Source organism: Gekko japonicus, unplaced genomic scaffold, assembly GCF_001447785.1.
Source record: "Gekko japonicus isolate JY-2015 unplaced genomic scaffold, Gekko_japonicus_V1.1 scaffold2655, whole genome shotgun sequence".
NCBI classification, from domain to species: domain Eukaryota; kingdom Metazoa; phylum Chordata; class Lepidosauria; order Squamata; family Gekkonidae; genus Gekko; species Gekko japonicus.
The window spans coordinates 48,649-69,721 of record NW_015160302.1 but is presented as its reverse complement, the minus strand read 5'-3'; the positions used below and the strand labels follow the sequence as shown (position 1 = coordinate 69,721).

At 45.0% G+C, this 21,073-nt stretch overlaps 2 protein-coding genes across 2 annotated transcripts in view; one reads left to right on the top strand and one right to left on the bottom strand.

Moving 5' to 3' along the window:
- The window catches only part of LOC107114683 (beta-1,4-N-acetylgalactosaminyltransferase 3-like), a 128,763-nt gene extending 121,102 nt beyond the window's left edge, over positions 1 to 7,661 (top strand). The window contains exons 16-18 of the mRNA XM_015416264.1: positions 661 to 814; positions 2,382 to 2,508; positions 4,445 to 7,661. Coding sequence (XP_015271750.1) covers positions 661 to 814; positions 2,382 to 2,508; positions 4,445 to 4,550 — 387 coding nt within the window. The 3' untranslated portion in view covers positions 4,551 to 7,661. The remainder of the gene's footprint in view (positions 1 to 660; positions 815 to 2,381; positions 2,509 to 4,444) is intronic.
- Positions 7,662 to 17,965: 10,304 nt separating this feature from the next.
- The window catches only part of NINJ2 (ninjurin 2), a gene marked incomplete at its 5' end in the record, with an annotated part of 10,920 nt that continues 7,812 nt past the window's right edge, over positions 17,966 to 21,073 (bottom strand). The window contains one exon of the mRNA XM_015416252.1: positions 17,966 to 18,132. Within this exon, the coding sequence (XP_015271738.1) occupies positions 17,966 to 18,132 (167 nt within the window). The remainder of the gene's footprint in view (positions 18,133 to 21,073) is intronic.

Here is a 21,073-nt window from a genome sequence, read left to right as displayed (position 1 = left end):
AGCAGGTGCACATGGGGGCTTGCTGTCTTGGGGAAGGTGCTGAGGACTTTTTTATTTGGGGGCAATTTAACTGCCCTGTGCATTTTTTTTCTCCTGTTTTCTATTTTCAAATATTTTTGCAAACCTGGCCAGTGCCCCAAGTAAGCAGAAAAATCTCTTTAGCCTCCATGTGGCCCCAGTCCACAGAGAGCGGCCACAAGTGGCTAATACTGTATAGAATCAAGTGGGGAGTAGAAGGGATATGCTAGCTTTTCTGAGATTTTTAGATGGGATGTTGGGGTCGGTGACAGGAGGAGGCAAACTAGTTCTGAGTATCCCAAAAATAAAATAAAATAAAAATATAATACAGACATGGTAGATTTAGATAAAACGTTTGGGTTAAACTTCCTAATTTACGCAAGTTGGAAGGAGTTGCCAGTAGAGATAATCTTTTATTGTAAGCATTCAAGGGAAAACTGGGCAGCTGTCTGACAGGCACATCTTAAAAGTAGATAATCCAGTCTTTGAGGAGTTGGAATGTTGTGCATCGTGTCTCCAGATTTTATCATTCTGTGTCCAGCTCCTCCTTTCAGGCTATATGGCAGAGTCCATAATTACTCTTATGCATGCTCCCCTTCAGTATGACGTGCTGTGAATAAGAGTGTGTGTCTCTGCTTACAGGATTCACATAGCATCATTTTCCTGTGTGACCTCCACATCCATTTCCCGGCAGGGATCATCGACTCAATTCGGAAGCACTGTGTGGAGGGGAAAATGGCCTTTGCACCCATGGTTATGAGGCTACAGTGTGGTGCATCCCCACAACGGCCTGATGGTAAGGAGTCATGGAAAGAGTTTTCCCTGGGCTGTGTTTTCTCCCCGAATTTGTCAATGGTATCTGAGCACTGGGCTGCAGAATTTTGCAGGTCTACAACAATAACTGAACAGGTGGAATGAAGTCCTTTGCACTGTGGAGGCTAGTAAAGGTAAAGGTTTCCCTTGCTCAAAAGCCAGTCGAATCCGACTCCAGGGAGCAGTGCTCATCTCCATTTCCAAGCCAAAGAGCCAGCGCTGTCCGAAGACTTTTCTGTGATCATGTGGCTGGCATGACTAAATGCCGAGGCAAATGGAACGCTGTTACCTTCCCACTGAGGCGGTATTTATTTATCTACTTGGAATTTCTTGCTTTCAAACTGCTAGGTTGGCAGGAGCTGGAACCAGAGACGGGAGCTCACTCCGTCACGCGGCACTCGGGTCTCGAACTGCTGAACTACCGACCTTCTGGTCTGCAGCTCATCTCTTAATCCTCTGAGCCACCATGCCCCCCCCCCCATTGTGGAGACTAAGGGTGTGCAAAAAAATTTTCAGGTTTTTTTCTAATTCAGGTCTACTGGAGCCAAAAAATACTGGTATTCCTGAATATTCCCAAATACCACTGTTAGTATTTTACTGGTATTTGGATAACTATTTGGCAACTCTGTGAGTGAAGTGATTTAAAGTTTAAATGCCTTCCCTTCCCTCCCGGAGTCGTACCACTGTGACTCCGAGAGGGAAGGGAAGGCATTTAAAGTTTAAGGTTTTTTTTTGTTTGTTTGTTTTATTCAGCTTGGTATATACCGAGCACAAACTTCTAGTGGAGACTATTGAAATAGCAATTTCTTGCATTAGGGGGAGCAAGGAAGATATTCAGTATAGCAGATATGGAAAACTTCTCTGTTTTTAAGGACTGCTCTGTTGGTATTCCTGAATATTCCCAAATACCAGTGTTACTATTTTACTGGTATTTGGATAACTATTTGGCAACTCTGTGAGTGAAGTGATTTAAAGTTTAAATGCCTTCCCTTCCCTCCCGGAGTCGTACCACTGTGACTCCGAGAGGGAAGGGAAGGCATTTAAAGTTTAAGGTATTTTTTTGGTATTTATTCAGCTTGGTATATACCGAGCACAAACTTCTAGTGGAGACTATTGAAATAGCAATTTCTTGCATTAGGGGGAGCAAGGAAGATATTCAGTATAGCAGATATGGAAAACTTCTCTGTTTTTAAGGACTGCTCTGTTCTGTGGGGTTGGGATTAGGAGGCCAGATGTGTATTTCTTTTCGCAACTGACCCACTCTGTCTGTCATATCAATGATATTTCTGCACTGCCCGCCTTCTAAGGACCTCAGAGCCATACATTGCCTTGCCCTCTCCTCTCATCATATCATTTCCCAGCAGAGAGCAGTAGTGACGCAGACGCAGTGCTGCTGGGTTGGGGATTTTTCCAAGGGGAGATGTTTTCTTTGGTTCTTTTGCCAATTAATCAGGTGCACAAATCTCTGTAAGCAATTAGGTGGTACGGTGTTACTTGTTAGTCATCATGAACGCAGTCACAATTAACGCTTTGGGGATTTGTCTCCACAGGCTACTGGGAGGTGAATGGCTTTGGTCTCCTAGGGATATACAAGTCTGATCTGGTTCGTATTGGAGGCATGAACACCAAAGAGTTCCGGGAGCGATGGGGAGGAGAGGACTGGGAACTCCTGGACAGGTCAGTGTGCGCCTGAGGCTGTCTCTGTGACCAGTCTCAGTAGTTCAGATCCAGATTAACCCAAATGGACCTGTAAGAAGACAGGGCTTGTTTGGACTATCAAGGGCTTCGCATTCAGAACCGTTACCCTTAGGCGTTGTGGGGTTTTTTAAAACAGCCCTCTCATAAATGGGCAATGAATCTTTAGTATTTTATTCACATGGCTTTGCTTTACTACCTCATCACTATATAATTAAGCTGAATTCTGAACCCATCTACACATGCATATCATTGCAGTTACCATGCTTTTGTTAACTCTGCAACAGTGTCCTCCTCAGGGTCTTTTTTTCTGTGGGTTCATCCCATAGCACTGCCATAATGTTTAAGGGTTCACCACCCTATGAGCAGGGCCAACCGTGCTGACCCTTAACCACACAACTGTGGGAAGAATCCCACAGATACATACTGTGACGTATTAGGTTTGTATTGTATGTTTGTCAGGGAAAGGGTGTGGCTGTGTGGTGCGATTGGGTGAGTACTTGGAGGTGTTATTTGCCAGTGATGTGATAACCCATTTTTCCTTGACAGTTTATTATCAGGTAGAAATAGACTTTTGTTTAGTAATGAGGGGACTGGCGTCAGGTGTCAGAAGTGAAAGCTGATTGGGTAATGCTGGGATCGGGGGGAGGAGATAGTTGGAGTTGTTTTGGGGGTAGTTCAGTTAACATTGGGCTTCTGGGAAGCAGAGTGAAAACATGAGGGAAAGGAATGCAAGCAGTTTTTTCTTATTGGTAACAGAGAGCCCTTTTGTTATTTAATTAGTATTCTTAGTTTGTACAAATAAATATTGTCTTGAATTTCATTAAATCAGCCTTTATAATTTAGTGTTATAGTGTAAGTGTAATGGCAAAAGGAAAGGAGTGGGGTGAAGACTTAGTTTTATACCCCGCTCTTCACTACCTGAAGGAGTCTTGGAGCGGCTTCCAATCGCCTTCCTTTCCTCTCCCCGCAACACCCTGTGAGGTTGGTGGGGCTAAGAGAACACTACTTACATACCCTCAAAGATCATTTAGGACTCTATTAGAATGCAGTTCAAATATAATTCTTAATTATTTGATGCTTTTTGGTTAAAAGCTTTGGTGGCAGTGCTGTGGGACCCAAGAAGACAATAAAACAATATGCTGAGTTGTGCAAATAGATGGGAGAAGAAAGAGTCATATTCTTCATCAACAGTGGCCTGAGAGACTGAAAATATAAATGGGGGGGGGGAGAAACCTATATAAATTATTGCATGCACATATGGCTTTATAACTGTGGTTCTCAGTATCCTGTGGAGCCAATCATAGTAGATTTTTAGACCAGAGCATATTGTTAGTATAGGACAGAAAGCCAAAGAGGTCCAGATTTGGTGAGAGAGCCAGTTTGGTGTAGTGGTTAAGTGCGTGGACTCTAATCTGGGAGAACTGGGTTTGATTCCCCACTCTCCCACTTGCACCTACTGGATGACCTTGGGCAAGCCGTAGTTCTGTCAGAACTGTCCTTGAAAGGGCAGTGCTCAAAAGAGCTCCCTCAGCCCCACCTACCTCACAGGGTGTCTGTTGTGGGAAGGGGAAGGGGAAGGAGTTTGTAAGCTGCTCTGAAACTCCGAGTGAAGGGCGGGGTATAAATCCAATCTTCTCTTCTATCATCAACTGTGCATTGGGACCAGTGACAGTTTTACATTTGAATGACAGGGAATTGCGAGACCCAGTTTTAGGTGTTGCTTGCGGTGAGATCCCAGGCTGGTGTGGAAGTGAGAGATTTGGCCCAGGCAGCATTTCTCTTTTACCGCAGCCCCATAAGGAGAGAATTCACATCTGTGAGACGTCTCTCATCCTGAAAGCACCTTAAAAACAGGTCTAGGTTCTGAGCAGTTGTATTGTACTTAATGTGTCGAAATCTCCCTTTCCTCTCTCAGGATCTTTCAGGCCGGCCTGGAGGTGGAGCGACTTTCCCTCAGGAACTTCTTCCATCACTTCCACTCCAAGCGAGGCATGTGGAACCGGCGCCAGCTGAAGAAGTGACAGCTTTTGCACTCCTGAACCTCAGCATGCACTTTATACAGGCATATCACCCAAGCGGACATTCCCCTTCTCCCCAATGGAAATCAACCTACAAGTTCAGCTGTTTACACATGGATGTGTCATGAAAAAAGAAGACAAAGCCATGGAACGGGGAGCTCTTCTCTAGGAAGGGGTGGGGGGAATCAGAAGACTATGAGCCTGTATGAGCACATACAGTCCAGAGAGTGGCTTTTGAAAGTAAGCAATGCCTTTTCTCACCAGCAGTTTGCAAAGGGAAAGGACGCACAACACAGACCTTTCCCCCCCACCACCTAAAGGATCCTTCAGTGGCCTTATCAGGTTTTACTTATTTTAAACAAAAATGCAAAAGCAGCAGTGCAAAAGTAATGATTTCCAACGACTTAGGAGAATTCCCCAAACCTTGATGTTCTTGGCCTGGGATCAGTGACACACGGTGCCCTGGAGGGCCCTCAGGATAATTGGAGGGTGGATCTTCTATGACCAGGAGGACTTCAGAGATCCAGTCGACAGAGTCAGAGGAACTGGAGCACCTGTCATCGTGTGTTGTAAGGGGAAGGTCCCCTCGTTATATCTGGTACAAGTTATTTATATAATGATGCAGCTTCTCCCTTTTTTTTTCTTTTTTTTGAGATACTTGAACAGAAACATTCTGAAATTCATCATGCCTTTGGACCAAATTCTCTGATGTAGCTTGGGTCTGCATCCTCACGCACTAGCCCCATTGGGACCCTTTGAGGAGCTGATGGATTCCTCTCCTCAGTCTAAGCAAATGATGCTTTACTCAGGTGTAGCAAAAAAAATATATCCTTGGGCCTTATGTGGAATCGAAGGTGCCTTTTGACTACCTGCCTACGTCTTTCTTGGGTTAATCAGCAACCCATTTGAGTGAACTCATGCCAAGCGGCCTCGCAAGGATCGTAGTCGGTTATAGGAAAAGAACTCTGCTGATCCTGACAATCTTATATGAAATGTGACTTAGGGAACATAGAAAAACAGGAATATTTATTTCATATGCTAAAACACTTTGTGAAGGAGAGAGTCATCCATTTGTTCATTATGAGGCCACCTGCTCTTTCTTCAAGGTAATATGGAGTGTAGTGGTTGGGAGATTTATTTAATAAGTTATGATTTTGCTGTTATGTTCTGGAAGTGATTATGCATGGGGGGAACAGGTGTTCCTTCACTGATGCAAGAAAAAGAGCTGCTATCTACATGACATTATGGGAGGGCCATGGGAGAAGCCCTCCTTTGGGCACGTTGTTGGTGTGATGTGCACCTTCAGGAGACAAACCTTTGAAGAACTTTACAGATGGGTAGCAGCTGTACGCAGGACTGTGTGGCAGGGTAGGTTTTCTGAGACAGGAGGGGTTTTTTGTTTTGACTTAGACTTATGCAGATTTACACACACACACACGGGTCAGATCACAATGGAAAGTGGCATTTTCTGACTCGAAAGCACGAATTCCCAACCTTTTACGTCTGCAAAACTTGCCTTTGTGCCCCCAGTTCTTGTAGCATAAGTAGAAAAATAGCAAAACTATCTACATTATCATGCTGGGTCCAGGTGTTTTCTCAGACCTGCTGGTCGGGCTTTTCCTAGGAATGGCTGCTGACTTTACAGGGCCTTTGCTCTGTTTGCAATGCTAGCAATCATCACTATAGGAAATAGTCTGGCCCAGTTCTTCCCTCTCCCACAGAGTTGGACTTGGGACCCTCTGTGTGTATGAGAGAGTTCCTGTGTGTGTCTTTGTCCTAGGACAAGCACTGGGGGGTGGCAGATCTGGGTTATGCCGTGCAGAACTGGGCTCCGTCGCCCTATTCCTTACCCAGTGATGGTGGTAGCTGATAATACCCTTCCAGATGTCATCACACAGTTGGGCGCATTAGATAAATGCAAGTAAACATCTCAGGTTTTATAGCTTGCTTGCATCTTTGTGCAAATATTTCATGTGGAAGACAGACCCTGTGGCTCCAGAACATGAATAATGGGTAAAATAAGCTCTGTAAGAAGCTCCAAGAGTCTGCATGTTTCTTCCATGTAAGATGGACATAAGCTGCTCATTTCTAGTAGGAGTGCAGAACAGTGGTAGCAAAGAAGTACATACATTTACTGTTTTTCCCCCAATGGAAAATGCTACTTGTATCATATTTTAATTTATTTAAGTATATATCCGTCTGAAGTTGGTTGCTGCCTGCCAGGAAGTATGTTTTAAAATAGACAGGACATGTGACTTGAGTTTTGCATCTGCAGTCCTCTGACACACACATTTGCATGTTTAAAGTCACAGGTTCAATCCCTTGCCAGTCCAGTTAAGGGCTGTCAATAGGGTTGTCATCCTCCAGGTGGGGCCTGGGGATCTGTCAGAATCACAACCATTCTCCACGTTACAGAGATCAGTTACCCTGGAGAAAATAACTGCTTTGGAGGGTGGACTATATGGCATTATATCCCGCTGAGGTCTTTCCCCTCTTTCCACCCCCTAATCTTGAGAAAGTTCCCAGCTCCAAGTTGGTAACCCTAACTCTCAGGTAACACACCTGGGAAAGAAAATCTCTGCTGGAGACCTTGGGGAACTACTGCTGGTCGTTTTGGGCAGCATGAAGTTAGATATCGGCAGCTCCTGTTACCCTTTACCAAAGCCATTAGATATTTTCTGTGCTAACAGTGTGGTCTCTATCCACTGCTACTGCTATGTAGCCCCTGAGAGTCCATGCTTTGAAATCTACTGGAGTAAAAGCTCGAGCTCAGCCATTCAGGAGGGAGTCTTCATTAGCAAACGGTAGCACTGCAGAGATCCTAAGAGGGCTCTTCTGATTTAGCTCATAAAAACTCATATAAAACAACCGTTCAACCGTTCATGAGTATGAGCATCTAGTTTTATGAATTAGCACTCTGGGCATTCAACACATGATGCATCTTGAGAAGGTTCACAGAAGCTTGGCTTACATGTGTGTTCATCCCCATTCAGCAGCACCACACACCACGTTTTGGCGTTTTTGTGCAGGTGGCATGTACAAGGGTATTTACAGTAGAAGAAGAAGAAGAGATTGGATTTATACCCCGCCCTTCACTACCCAAAGGTGTCTCAGAGCGGCTTACAAACTCCTTTCTCCCTCCCCCCAACAGACACCCTGTGAGGTAGGTGGGGCTGAGAGAACTCTGACAGGGACTGCTCTTTTTCAAGAACAGCTGTGCCAGAATTATGGCTTACCCAAGGTCATCCATTGGAGGAGTGGGGAATCAAACCCGAGTCTCCCAGATTAGAGTCCGTGCACTTAACCACTACACCAAACAGTAGACAAAGTGGGGTCTTAAGCCCCCAGTGCTCACTAACCTTTTTATACCTGAGGGGTGGGGGCACATGAGCCTGAGATTGACTTTTGCAGCCCATCAAATATAATGCAAACATAGTTTTATATGCAATCTCATCAGATTCAGAAGTATGCAGACAGAAGTCACACCCTGGTCAATTTACTACATCAGAAAGGCTGCAATGTTCAGGCAATTAAAAGATTTTAGTAGATTTGATCCAGTCAGTTATGTGACTACAGAATTGCCCTTTAATTCGACAGTAGTTTTGGTGTGGATGGCAGGTGCCCCCTTAGAAGAGGTATTCCCTTCCTCTCCTATGCAGGAGGACATAATTCTTCCAAGATGGAGCCCAAGGAAACGTATGTGGGCAACATCTAAAAAGAAAGACCTTTTTGCCCCCAGAACAATTGCTTTACTTTTAGGGAACAATCTTAAGCAGGTCTGCTCAGAAATAAATGCCACTGAGTTCAATAGGACTTTCTCCCAGGGAAGGATGCTGCCATAGTCTATTAAATAATCATGCAATTAATCAAGTAAGGTTTCTTCAATTGTGTAACAGCCCTATATTAAACAGTGGGAATCAGGGTTGGGTTTTGCAATCCAAGCAGGGGTTAGGCATGAAAGGGCTATGTAGAAAGAATCTGTCTATATATTTGTTTGTTTTTTCTGTTGTTGTCCATGTGACCTTTGAAGTACCTGTCTTACATTTATCGATTGTAAATATCTGTGTTTGGTATATTTAAGTTCTGTACTGCTCCTTTGAAATTTGTGCCTTAAATATGATTCACAGAACTTTCCTCATTCACAAGACAGAGCAGAATCACCCAAGTTGGTTTATAAATACAGGTTCCTTGCAGAAATTGTGTGCGATATCTTTTTTGTGGGCCTCATGTCTTCTTGAAACACCTTCATGCCTGTTATTCCCCTATTTGTGGAACAAAATTAAGTATTTCTTTTCCTAGTAATGTGACTTATGTAGCAGCAGGAGAATGGAAGTGTTACTGCATTCCACCATAGAATTTATCAGTATATCTAATTCTCAACATGGCCCTATCTGTGGATGCTTAAATCTGGAGAATGGAGAAATGGACAGATAATGCATTTCTTTCCAGAAATCTGAGAAAAGCCCTAGGTTTGCAAAAAAAAAAAAAAATCTGAAAATTAAACATAAAAAAAAAGGAATGCTCTCCCAGGAGAAATGTTATAAGGACTTTCACGAAAGGAAAATGTGGGGAGGGGGAAATAAGGTGCCCTATGCATGTCCTTGTGGGTCCCCTGCTTGAATGTTTGTGTATATAAAGCAGTACCCCAATTCACTGGTATCCAAATTATGAAAGAAGAAAGGACGTTTTCTGTAGTATTTAGTGGAAGTTTTTTTCCTTTTCTGTAGAATTTAGTGGAAGTTTTTTCCTTCCCACCCCAACCATTCAACACCCACACTGTTGGCCTACATTTTGGAACTGAGCCATTCTTGATTTCATTTCTTCTTCTGCGACTGCTAGAACAGCCCTGGCTTCATTTTATCAGGAGCAATAATCATACAGTCTTCTCCAGTGCACTTACCATAACAGACTTTCTGCAGTGAGCCATGCACCCACTGGTCAAAATACTAACTCTTATCTATATGCTGTGGTGCAGAATCAGAAACGTGAGAAACTGCAGTCTTGATGTGCTGCAGGTCCTCGTGTCTTGGCTGAAATCCTCGTGGAAACCCCATATCAAGCAGAACAGACGCTAACTTAGTCATGTATCTTTTGTGTTAAAACCAAACGCAAACCATATACCAAATGTAGCAACACCTCTCAGAAGTTCTTCTAAGCAAATTGGACCAAGGAACCTCTCCCCTGCTTCCTCTTAACAGGTGATAGTATTGTCAGGCTATGGGGAAGAGGATGCACTTGGACCTCATCTTGCCAGCTAATATCTGTTTGGCACCCAAAGGGTTCTTTTCCCCTTGCTGTATCCCTTTCCACAAAATCTAATGAGAGATCTGCACACTGGGTGTGTCTTCACTTCCAGATCAGAAGAATGGTGAGAGAGTCAGTGTGGAGTAGTAGTAAAGTGTGTCAGACTAACATCTGGAAGACCAGTTTCGAATCCCTACTTTTGCCATGGATGCTTATTTGGGGGACTTAGGGCCAGTCGCACTGTCTCAGCTTAATTTACCTCACAGAGGTGTTGTGAGGATAAAATGGAGAAGAGAATGATGTAAGCTCCTCTGGGTCCCCATTGGGGAGAATGGTGCAGTATAATGAATTAAATAAAATAAATAAATTAGGACATATATAATTGGCATCTAAAATAAGGGAAATGGTTATCTGTAAGATTCTTTTTTCCCCATGCAGTGAATATTTGAATACACTGAATCCCACCTTTGGATAAAATATACTTTTAATAAATAAAACAGAAAGCAAATAATGCCTAGAAATATACAAAGAATGTCCCAGTTCTCAGTGAACTAACACAGTAGCAAGCCTCCTTTTAAAAGAATATAAAATGGAATAAACAAAAAGCAGCATTAAAAATAAGTTTCTGGATCATTACACTGCTTAAGAGGATGAGGTTAACGTGCACAGCCTTAAAATATGGCATTACTATAAACACTTTATTGTCATTAACACTAGTGAAGGTTACAAATGTTATTTGATCAAGATGGGTAGCCGTGTTACTCTTTTAACCCAGAACAGTACTCATGCAGGAACACAAGTTGTGAGCTCCTATGAAGGCAGGTAGCTTTTATTCTAAAAGCAAATCTTTCTGAAGAAACATTGGAAATCATGTTCCCTGTAAGCTGAGTTAGTGTGAGCTAGCTCACAGTTTATTAGCATCTGGCTCACACATTTTTGTCTTGGCTCAGGAAGGATGGCAAACTAATTTATGCAGTAGCCAAACGGCTCGCTCACAACTTGAATGCCAGTAGCTCACAAAGTAGAATTTTTGCTCACAAGACTCCACAGCTTAGAGGGAACATTGGCAACCCAATTGCAGCTGAAAACAAACGGATTAACTAAAGGCTTGCAGGAAGAATTCCATCTTGTATGCCCTGCGGAACCAGTCTTCTTTGGGAATGATTGATCCAAACATGATGCAGAGAGGCAGCCAACTCACCTACCTCCTGTATGGGATGGCGTGGAGGAGACACAGCCAGTGCTGTGGATCAGAGATCCTCTGGATTCTTGAGGGTTGTGGGAGTTTTATTGCATTTATTTCTCACAGCACTCTAGTCTCTTGTAGTGTATTGGCATGCACTGATAAGGCACTGGCATGCATTTCAGATTTACTCATCTAATGTTTGGTCTTACCAGTCGGCGGGTTTTTTACTCATTTGCAGTACTCAAGCATTTATCTTAATATACTGCAGCCACTGCTGCTATAATCACTGCCACTGCCATTAATCATGTACTGAGCACAATCTAATCTGCAAGGCATTTGACAGCAAAGGGAAGGGTAAGCAGTTGCTTTGTTTACTCATAGGCTGAGGAGTGTTGCTAAGAGCTGTCTTGGTCATTCTTTTTCCCATTGACTTTCCCCCCCACAGAACAGATAAGCAAAAAAAAAATTAAATGATGATTTACAAAGGACAGGGTTTGGAAGGAAAGAGAAAAAGTGTTTAGTGATGTTTCCTGTTTTTATCTTTGCTGGTGTTTCAGAAGTGCTTAGAGATCAATACTAGGGTAAAGAGAGCAGTTTGCCAATTGTATATTTTCTTGCCTCTCCCCCTTGGCTTAAGGGCCCTGAACTCTTTGGCAACTCTCTAGTTAAGTTCCTAGTTAAGTTATATTTGATCACACCTTTGGGCAACTTCCCAGTTTATTAGCTGTCTAAGGAGCCGAGCACTTAGTCCATTTTAGTAAAAGGACAAAATGCTGGCTATGGAAGGCGGCAGGCACCTACGGCTCAAGTCACGCCACTCTGCAAAAGTGACTTAGCATTACCCTTGTGGCTCTGAGGGTTGAAACTACAAGTGAAAAGAAAAACTCAAGGTTTGCAAGCTTCCCCCTTCTCTGTAAAGGAGGGATTCTCAGAAGAGAATCATTGGATGGGATTAATTCATCCACCAGCTGCTGCTGTTCCTTTGCAAACGATTCCCTTCTGCCCAATTTCTTGTTTTCATTTTTAAATTCATTTACCCCCGCCAAGCTCCAAGATCAGAAGATGCTTGGTGGTGAAGTAAAACCACCCAGGGGGCCATTTGCACAGAAGAACGGGAGTAAAGCACATTTACTCTGCCTGCTGATTTTCCCTTGCAAATAACCCACACACACAAACACCCATTCATGTTAAATGGCAAGCATATGTCTGGGAAATACACATTTGCCCCTGGAATGTAGTTCTGCTCAAGAAAGACCCAACACCCTTTGAGTTTTTTCAGCACAGCACAAATGGCAAGGTAGGGTTTTTTCGAGGCCCTGTCTAAAACTAGGAAACCCGTTTACAGAATTCCACCTTGATCTTATTGCAAAGTGTGCTTTTGTGCACATGCACTCAACGATATATAAAGTACACACACATCACCCGGGCAGGGAAGCTCCAATGTAGTTAAGCCCTTCAGGGAAGAGATGCGATCCTGAGGGGCCAGGCTCTGAAAATGCATTCCTGTAGGCATTTGTAAATTTGGTCCTTTCTGCATTTGCCTGCCACTCCGGATTTTCTCAGTGTTCGAGTCAAGGCGATTTAAGTTCATGGCAAAACAGCATCCAAGTCGCCTGGGGCAACAGCAGGCTGAAACCGGGCTGACCACTGAATGGAGGTAATGTAACGCAGAATGAGGGGGAAACTCAGAATAAAAAGGTTGAACTCGATTTTAGTGCAGAATGGGGGGAGGAGCGTGGATTAAAAAGAAGGTTGAATTCCATTTTAGTGCAGAATCGCTTGGAGGACACTGCAGTGAACATGGATTAAAAGGAGAGTGCAGAAAGGGTTCTTCACCTCTTCAGAACTGCACGTGCATTGCAGAAGCAGTCCATATGGATCCATGCATGCATGCTTCTAACAGGCTTAGCATAGGAGTTTCCCCGTCATGTAAGGAGCATCAGCAAAACTGCAGAAGGTATCCCAGTCGGTTGCCATGCGCTCAGTCTGCAAAACAAACCCAAAAGATGCATGGAAGTAAGTCTTCCCCTACACTATTTGATCACCATGTAAAGCAGGATGGTGAGAGGCCTCCTCCCGCTGTGGGCCTTCAGATGGGGCGGTTGGCAGTTTGCCTCCCTGGGTGGCCAACTTGTGGTGTAGGAGCCCTGTGTGCCACAGGCAGCAAGAGTGCTCTTTCACATTCCCAGGAAGGACAGGAAATTCTGTGTGTGACTTACGGGCCTGCTTTGGACTGAATTCCCTATGAAATTAGATGCTTATACCATGCCCAAAAGTGCCATCTTCCAACTTTTGGCCAGTTTGCTCACTGGACCCTACTGACTCAAACTGCTTTCTTCAGATCTTCAGTCCTTCCTACCGCTTCTGAAGTACTGTGGGGTGCTGTATAAAATGCCCCGTAGTACTTCCTGCAGTGACGGCGGTTTTTTGCACCCCTTTTCTCCCTGCATGCAATCATCCTCTTTTTTTTTTTAAATGTTCTATTGGGAGCGCTATGGCGCTGAAGCAGGACCATAGCAACCCCATTGAGATGTCTGGACTCTTGTTAGATACACTGACATTCACTATTGCTGTCACCTGGAAACAAGTTCCTGATTGGACAGCATGTTTAAGCGGGAGATCAGGGGCATAAATGAATGGTGAGACAGATTTTTAAAGAAGTTTGCTTTAGAGGAAGTGTAGCCTCAGACACACGCACACAAGCACGCACACTCCATGGTTTGTGGGAGTTAAGGAATGAAGGAAAGCTTCCAGGCCACCCCTGTGCTTGAACTCTGTATGCAGTGAACTCCTTGTTTCCAGGGGACAGCAGTAGCGAATGTCAGTGTATGTAAATGGACTCCAGGCATCTCAATGGGGTCGCCATGGCACTGGTCCTGCTTCAGCGCCATAGTGCTCCCAATAGAATGTTTAAAAAATACCTCTCAGAGATTGTGCGTGTGAGGGGAAATGGTGGGGAAAAGAAAGCGGCGCAATTTGAAATGACACACTGCTTCAGAGATGGCTCCTTACTGGAAGGGAAATGCTGTGTGAAACAGCCATCCCTGTACCGGTTTACTCTATGACAGGCCAATAACGGAAACCATGTGGTTTAAAAAGTTAATGTGAAATTGACCTTAGAGAGTGTGAACTCTCTCTGCGTCTGGAGCAAAAATAGCAGTTACAAATAATGGATGAGAGAAGTCAGAGGTTCAAATAGATAAGCAAGGTAATAAGGTTAAGTGGAAATTAACAGATAATTGGTGCAAGGTTTTGCTGGTAAAGCATGTTAAGAACAGCCAATCACGATTTCTGTAAAGTGGATCATGTAAAGCCATTAGAGACTACAGTGGGTAGAATCATAGAGTTGGAAGGGGCTTCCAGGGTCATCTAGTCCAACCCCCTGCACAATGCAGGAAATTCACAAATACCCCCCCGACACACCCCCAGTGACCGCTATTCCATGCCCAGAAGGGGCAGGGACCCTCCAGGATGCCCAGGCAAGCTGGCCTGGAGAAAAAGTGGCAATCAGCATTTCCCTAGGTGTGTAAGAAAGGGCCAGTTTGGTGTAGTGGTTAGTGCGCGGACTCTAACCTGGGAGAACCGGGTTTGATTCCCCACTCCTTCACTTGCACCTGGCTGGATGACCTTGGGCACGCCCTAACTCTGGCACAGCTGTTCTTGAAAAAGAGCAGTTTCTGTCAAGAGTTCTCTCAGCCCCACCTACCTCACAGGGTGTCTGTTGTGGGGAGGGGAAGGGAAAGGAGTTTGTAAGCCGCTCTGAGACACCTTTGGGTAGTGAAGGGCGGGGTTATAAATCCAATCTCTTCTTCTTCTTCTTCTTCTTCTAAGCACTGATGCAACTCTTCCTGCTCTCCTTCTCATGATCTACCTAAGTTCACAGAATCAGCAATGCTATCAGATGGCCACCTAGCCTCTGTTTAAAAATTTCCAAAGAAGGAGAGCCCAACACCTCCTGAGGAAGCCTGTTCCACTGAGGAACTGCTCTCTCAGGAAGTTCTTCCTAATGTTTAGCCGGAAAGGAAACCCAAGTCTCTTGTTAATTTTCAGGGATTGAAAGGTATGATTTCCCTTAACATATCTGGAAAATAAGATTAATAAAAGGTTCGTGCGCTGGAAAGAGCTGACAAAGAGAACTATTTCTCCCCCTCCCAAAATGCTATAACTCGAGGGAATCCAATGAATCTGATGGTCAGGAGATTCAGGACAGACAAAAGGAAGCATTTCTTTGCAGCAAGTGATCAAAATGTGGAATTTGGTGCCAGAGGATGTAGGGATGGCCACAAGTATCGGTGGTTTTAAAAGGGGATTAGACAGATTAATAGAAAATAGGTCTAACCGTGGCTAGTAGCCATGGTGACTAAAGGGAGCCTCCACATTCAGAGGCAGGGGTTGGCCAATGTGTGAGACAGGATGCTGGACTAGACAGACCACTGGTCTGATCCAGCAGGGCTCTACTTAGGTATGCTCTTAAGGAGTGAGCTGTGGATTACAAAAATTCATGCTGAAATAAAGGGCGTTGATCTTTGCGGTGCCACAGGGCTTTTGTTTGGCACAACAGATAGACATGCTACCCATTGCAATTACTCTGCCCTTGATAAGCATTCAGAAACTTCAGCTGGCCCAGGACTTGATAGCCTAACCCCCACCATCTCCAGTTAAGTGGTAGTCGGTGATGTGAAAGACTCGTGCCTGAGGCCCTGGAGAGCCACTGCCAGTTAGAGTACACAACATGGACCTTGACAGACCAGTGGTCTGGGTCAACATAAGGCAACTTCATGTGTTCACGTGTACCAGTATCATGGGGGGTCCATTGGTTGCAAGTTTCCAGGCTCCTTTATATGCTCAGACTTGCCTTTCAAGCCCTACATGGCCTCTGGACCATTGCATTTGTTTCGGAATTAATGAAAAGCAGGGGGGGGGAGCTCTGAGACAAACGGGAGTTAAAATGAATGAACTAATCCCATTTCACTTAGTTTCCATTGTGTTCAATGAGAAACACATTTCTGCCTGTGTCTGCTTCCCATCCAATTTGCATGGAACTTTCATCGACTGTACCCCTCACCCAATGGGTCCTGACTGCCAAATTTCAGACAGAGAGGACAATGTGTCCCACTCTGCAATCCTGAACAAAGTTATATCCTTCTAATGTCATTGAAGTCAATGGGTTTAGAAGGGTGTTAATCTGTTTAGGACTCCACCGTCGGTTCCGCTGGCAAGTCAAAGCATTTCAGGTTGTTCCATGTTGGCTTTCCATCCAATGTTAATGAAATTCTCAGGGACCCAAAAGATCAGGATTGCAGAATGCTAGCAAAATGGGAGGAAGGGTCGCTTTAAGCTTAAACTGGAAATGGCCAATTAGCATATCCCTAATAGCAAGGTTGGATTGAGACGTGCTGAGGTCTGATATCAGCTCCAGTTCACTAGGCCCCAGAGGCATTACTAAAAATATGTATTATTCTAACAAAAAAGATAATGAAAATAGATGCCCTCCATTACCTTTGGCCCTAAACTGTAATTTACTTAGTTTGGGCTTAAATCCAGCTCCACAGTCCATGGTCCAGTGTGGTCTCTGGCCTGTTTTTACTCTGACTGAGGCACCATGATAATAATCACATTATTACATTTTGCAGGAATAGTGCTTGTTTTGCTACCGGGATGCCTCACAGTATTTGCAGAGTTCACCATTCACTGTGATCATGGTAACAGGCCCCCTGTGAATGGCAATGGGGCTACTGTACATGCACCCCTCTTCCCCCCTACCAATCCCCTAACAATCCCCATGTGGAAATAGCCCAGGTTGGCTGCCACTATCCCTACTCAGAACCCCTGCTGACTGGCAGCAAATGTGGGTAAGGTTGACAGCTGTAAGTATCCACAGAAAGGGCCATGTCGGGAAAGACTGGGAGATTTGGGGGGTAGAGCCTGAGGAGGGCAGGGTTTAGGGAGGGGAAGGACTCCAATCGGGTACAGTGCCATAGAGGCCTCCTTCCAAAGTGGCCATTTTCTCAAGGGGAACTGATCTCTGCTGCCTGGAGATCAGGTGTAATCCCGGCTTACCTAAGGGACCGCCTCTTCCCGTATGTTCCCTCAAGAGCGCTGCGATCGGGGAATCTCCATCTCCTGGAAGTCCCAGGCCCCCGAAGTGTGAATTTTGCCCAAACTAAGGCCAGGGCGTTTTCGATGGTGGCTCCTACCTGGTGGAACGAGCTCCCGGAGGAGATCCGGGCCCTGCGGAACCTCGTACAGTTCCGCAGGGCCTGCAAGACGGAGCTCTTCCGCCAGGCCTTTGAGTAGGAGCCACCGCCGCCACTATTCCATCACTGAGATTCCATCATCCATCTACCCCATTACTGGGGGGGGGTAGATGTCACCCGGCACAGATGAGGAGAATATCATTCCTGGTGCTCATGCCATTAAAAAAGTCGGCCACCAATGTGGAATGTGCGCATCTTGGTGATTTTATGTAGATTATTAGAGCACCGATTTTATTATGTATGTAATATTGTTTTACTGTTTTAAATTTTTAATTCGGCATTGCCGCTTGTTAGCCGCCCTGAGCCGCTGGGTAGGACGGGATATAAATCCCAAAATAAATAAATAAACAAACAAATAAAAAGGAGATCTCCAACCACCATCTGGCGGCTGGCAACCCTAGATGTGGAGCTACATATTTGCATACCTTTGTGAGGATGTGAGAGCAATGTGATCGCAACACCTGTCACTCCCTCAATCACCACGATTGATTCAGCTGATTTGGCTGGCTAGGCAGGTATCCCCTTCCTCCCTCACCACTCCATGCACTTCCCTACCGGAGCTGCGCAGTCCTTGGAAGAGGAGGACCGTCCCAGATACCTTTGCAAGCATCTGACTGCCAGAGTGTTTTGCAAGAGCATACCCATTTCTTACTACACTTGATCTTAGCCAAAAGGCCGAGAAGTGATGAGAGTACACCCATACCTTACCCGATTCTCCTGCCTGCTCAGGCTCAGTAGTTTCTCCGACCGTAAGGGCTTGGGTACAGCCCCGTCTTCTGCACTCCAAAGGCCGTGATGAAGATGTTGAAGATGACTGTAAAGAAGACCAGGGCCGTGGCGATGTTATTGAGCAAGTCCAGACGCTGCTGTTTCGTCACATCGTTCAAGTTCAGCCGTGCTGTGCAAGGCAGAATACAAACAAAAGGCAGGATTCAGAGGGGCCGGACCTCCGTCTTCCCCAAAGACAGGCCTTCATCCCTGCCTGTATCACCCAATGCTCCTTGCATGATGCAGAAGTGCCCCCCCCCCAATGGTCGACATCTATAGAATGGTATCCTGAGAATTTTAAAGTCACTGGAATAGCATTTTCTTCAAGCTTTCCTCTACCATGACATAGGTTAAAAATGTATGCATGCCTCAAAAAATAAATAAATAAAAAGCAACACACAACCAGCTTACTGAAACTAGGATCCTACCATGTAATCCTTGGTTCAAATGTGTTGTGCTAACACTATGCCTTCGATTCCATTTTAAGATCATTGACTGGTTCTGCAACCCTAATCCTATTGCGTTGTTTATTGAATGCCCGTCCCATCAATCAAATCGACCCATTCTGCGTAATCCACTTTGACTCCAAGTGAGAAAGGTGGACAATAAACAACGTAAATAAAATAAAAATAAATTTGCCTCCACTATTTAAAGGTAAGCCCCTTGGTTTTTCGGTCCCGCTTCAGGCCTACCATCCCCCCTCTAAACCCATACTCACAGCTGCATTTCAGTTTTTTAAAAATTAGGCCATCAGTAGCTATTGTCACACAGTTATAATTTGGCTCTTTCTCCAAAATAATACACCTAGAATTGCAAATGTCACTTTTCTTTATGTATTATGTACTCTCGATGTACATTGAAGACTGTTAAGGTATCGTGCCAGATTTGCAAGCCTCCAGATGAGGCTGGAGATCTGGGACTGCAACTGATCTCCAGGCAACAGAGATCAGTTCCCCTGGAGAAAATGGCTGCTTTGGAAGGTGGAGTCTATGGCATTAAACCCCATTGAAGTCCCTCCCCTCCTCAAACCCCGCCCTCCTCAGGCTCCACCTCCCAGAAACTCCAGATATTTCCCAACCCTTGTTAGAGCGGAGATGTAATGTGCGAATGTAGCAGAAGGAACTGTTTAAAAAAATGTGCAAATAATTCCAGTGCTGAGCTTTTTTGGGGGGGTCAAACCACGTTTGTTGCAGGGTTGTCTGTGAAACAGCCCTTACACACACAAAATCCCCTTCTGTCAGTCTGGTATTCTCGACCGGCTTAAAATTAGACTGGAAGGTTACAAGGAGTACAGCAGATTGTCATTTTTAGCAGGTAGGTGATTCTCTATTAAAAACCAGAGCAGCTATTCCCGGGAGGGGTTTGAAGCCAGGGGGCTGCTGGGACATTTCCACAAGCCGGCCCTGGACGCAGGCAAGAGATTCTATCGCCGGCAGGCGTGACTGGCAGCTGCATGGAGCCCAAGTTCATGACCCTGTCATTCCTTTCAGTGCTGAACACACAAGCGGAGAAAGAGGCGCCTGTGTTCGCCGGCACGAGGGGAGGCAGAGGGCTGACCTCAGAGCGGCTCTCCAGACTGTAGCCCTCTGTCAGGGCAGCTCAGGAATGCTGCGGGCTGGTGAAAGGAGAAAGACAGGCCACCTGGGGGGGAGGAGGGGGTCGCAAGTCGGGGTCTGGGCAGGGTGGTGAAAGAGGATACAGAAGACAACTGGGAGGGGGATCTGTTACACCGAACAAGAATAAACCAATTCTGAATGAGCACCACTTCACACATTAAATTGGCGGGCCCATGCTCGTACGCCACATGCACTGAGGGGGGTTGGGTCTGGTGCAAAATTTCCTCTTGCACTGAGAGCTCTCGTGCAAGAGGAAACACAAGAAAAGGATTGGGGGTAGCCACTTGTGCTAAGGCAAATTTATTGCATCCCCTTTTAAAGTTACCTCTCATGCAACCAGTTTTTATGCACTATAATATATGGGGATGAATGAATGCACTGGGTGTTGCGTAAAATCTTGTGTAAGCAGAACTGCACTATTTGCACGTCACTGGATCCAAGTCGGGATGTTCCCCATAATATGCAAGAGCCACCCACTTGCCTTCCTATACAATATAACAGTGCTTAGCAAACTGCTGCAGCCAGCGTGTTGAGTGGAGTGGGTTGTATGGACCATATCACTCCAGTCTTGACCCATGTACACCGGCTCCTGGTTTGTTTCCAGGTACAATGCAAGGTGCTGGTGTTGGCTTGGGACCACCATACCTGAAAGACTTCCTGCTACTTTAGCAACCTACTTGACTGCAATGGCCAGCCTTTGAGGCCCTGTTTCAGGTGCCCACATCTTCTGAGATTAGGTGCATGGCAACCTGGCAGAGGGCCTTCTCTGTCATGGCACCAAAACTCTGGAACTTTCTTTCCAGAGAGACCCTTTCCATTGCCATCTTTTGCCAACAGGTGAGGACTTCTTTTCTTTCACTTGGTGTTCCCTCTGTGATCCCTCCTTCCTGCCCTGTGTTCTAATTGTTGAGTTTCTTTTTTGGATGTGTATTTTAGCTTGGTTTTAGATCAAGAAGAAGAAGAGATTGGATTTATACCCCGCCCTTCACTTGGAGTCTCAAAGCGGCTTACAAACTCCTTTCCCTTCCCCTCCCCACAACAGACACCCTGTGAGGTGGGTGGGGCTGAGAGAACTCTGATACAAACTGCTCTTTTTCAAGGACAGCTGTGCCAGAGCTTGTGACTGACCCAAAATGGGTAGCTATGTTAGTCTGTCTGTAGCAATACAAGAACAGAGAACCACAGCTCTTATAACAATATAGAGAAGAACAACAAAAGCTTTGTAGGTGTCCGCTAAGTAATACTAACAAAATCAATAATTGCAAATTTTATATTATGGAAAACATCCAAAATCATATACAAGTGCAAGAAGGGGTCCAAACAATGAACACTAATACTGTTGGCCCGATCTTAGAAACAGATGTATTTAACTGTATGAAAATTGTTGATCATTTGACTGTGTATAGAATTATGTAACATGCAAAAAATTAAACTCTGCAGCTCTAAAAGATATAT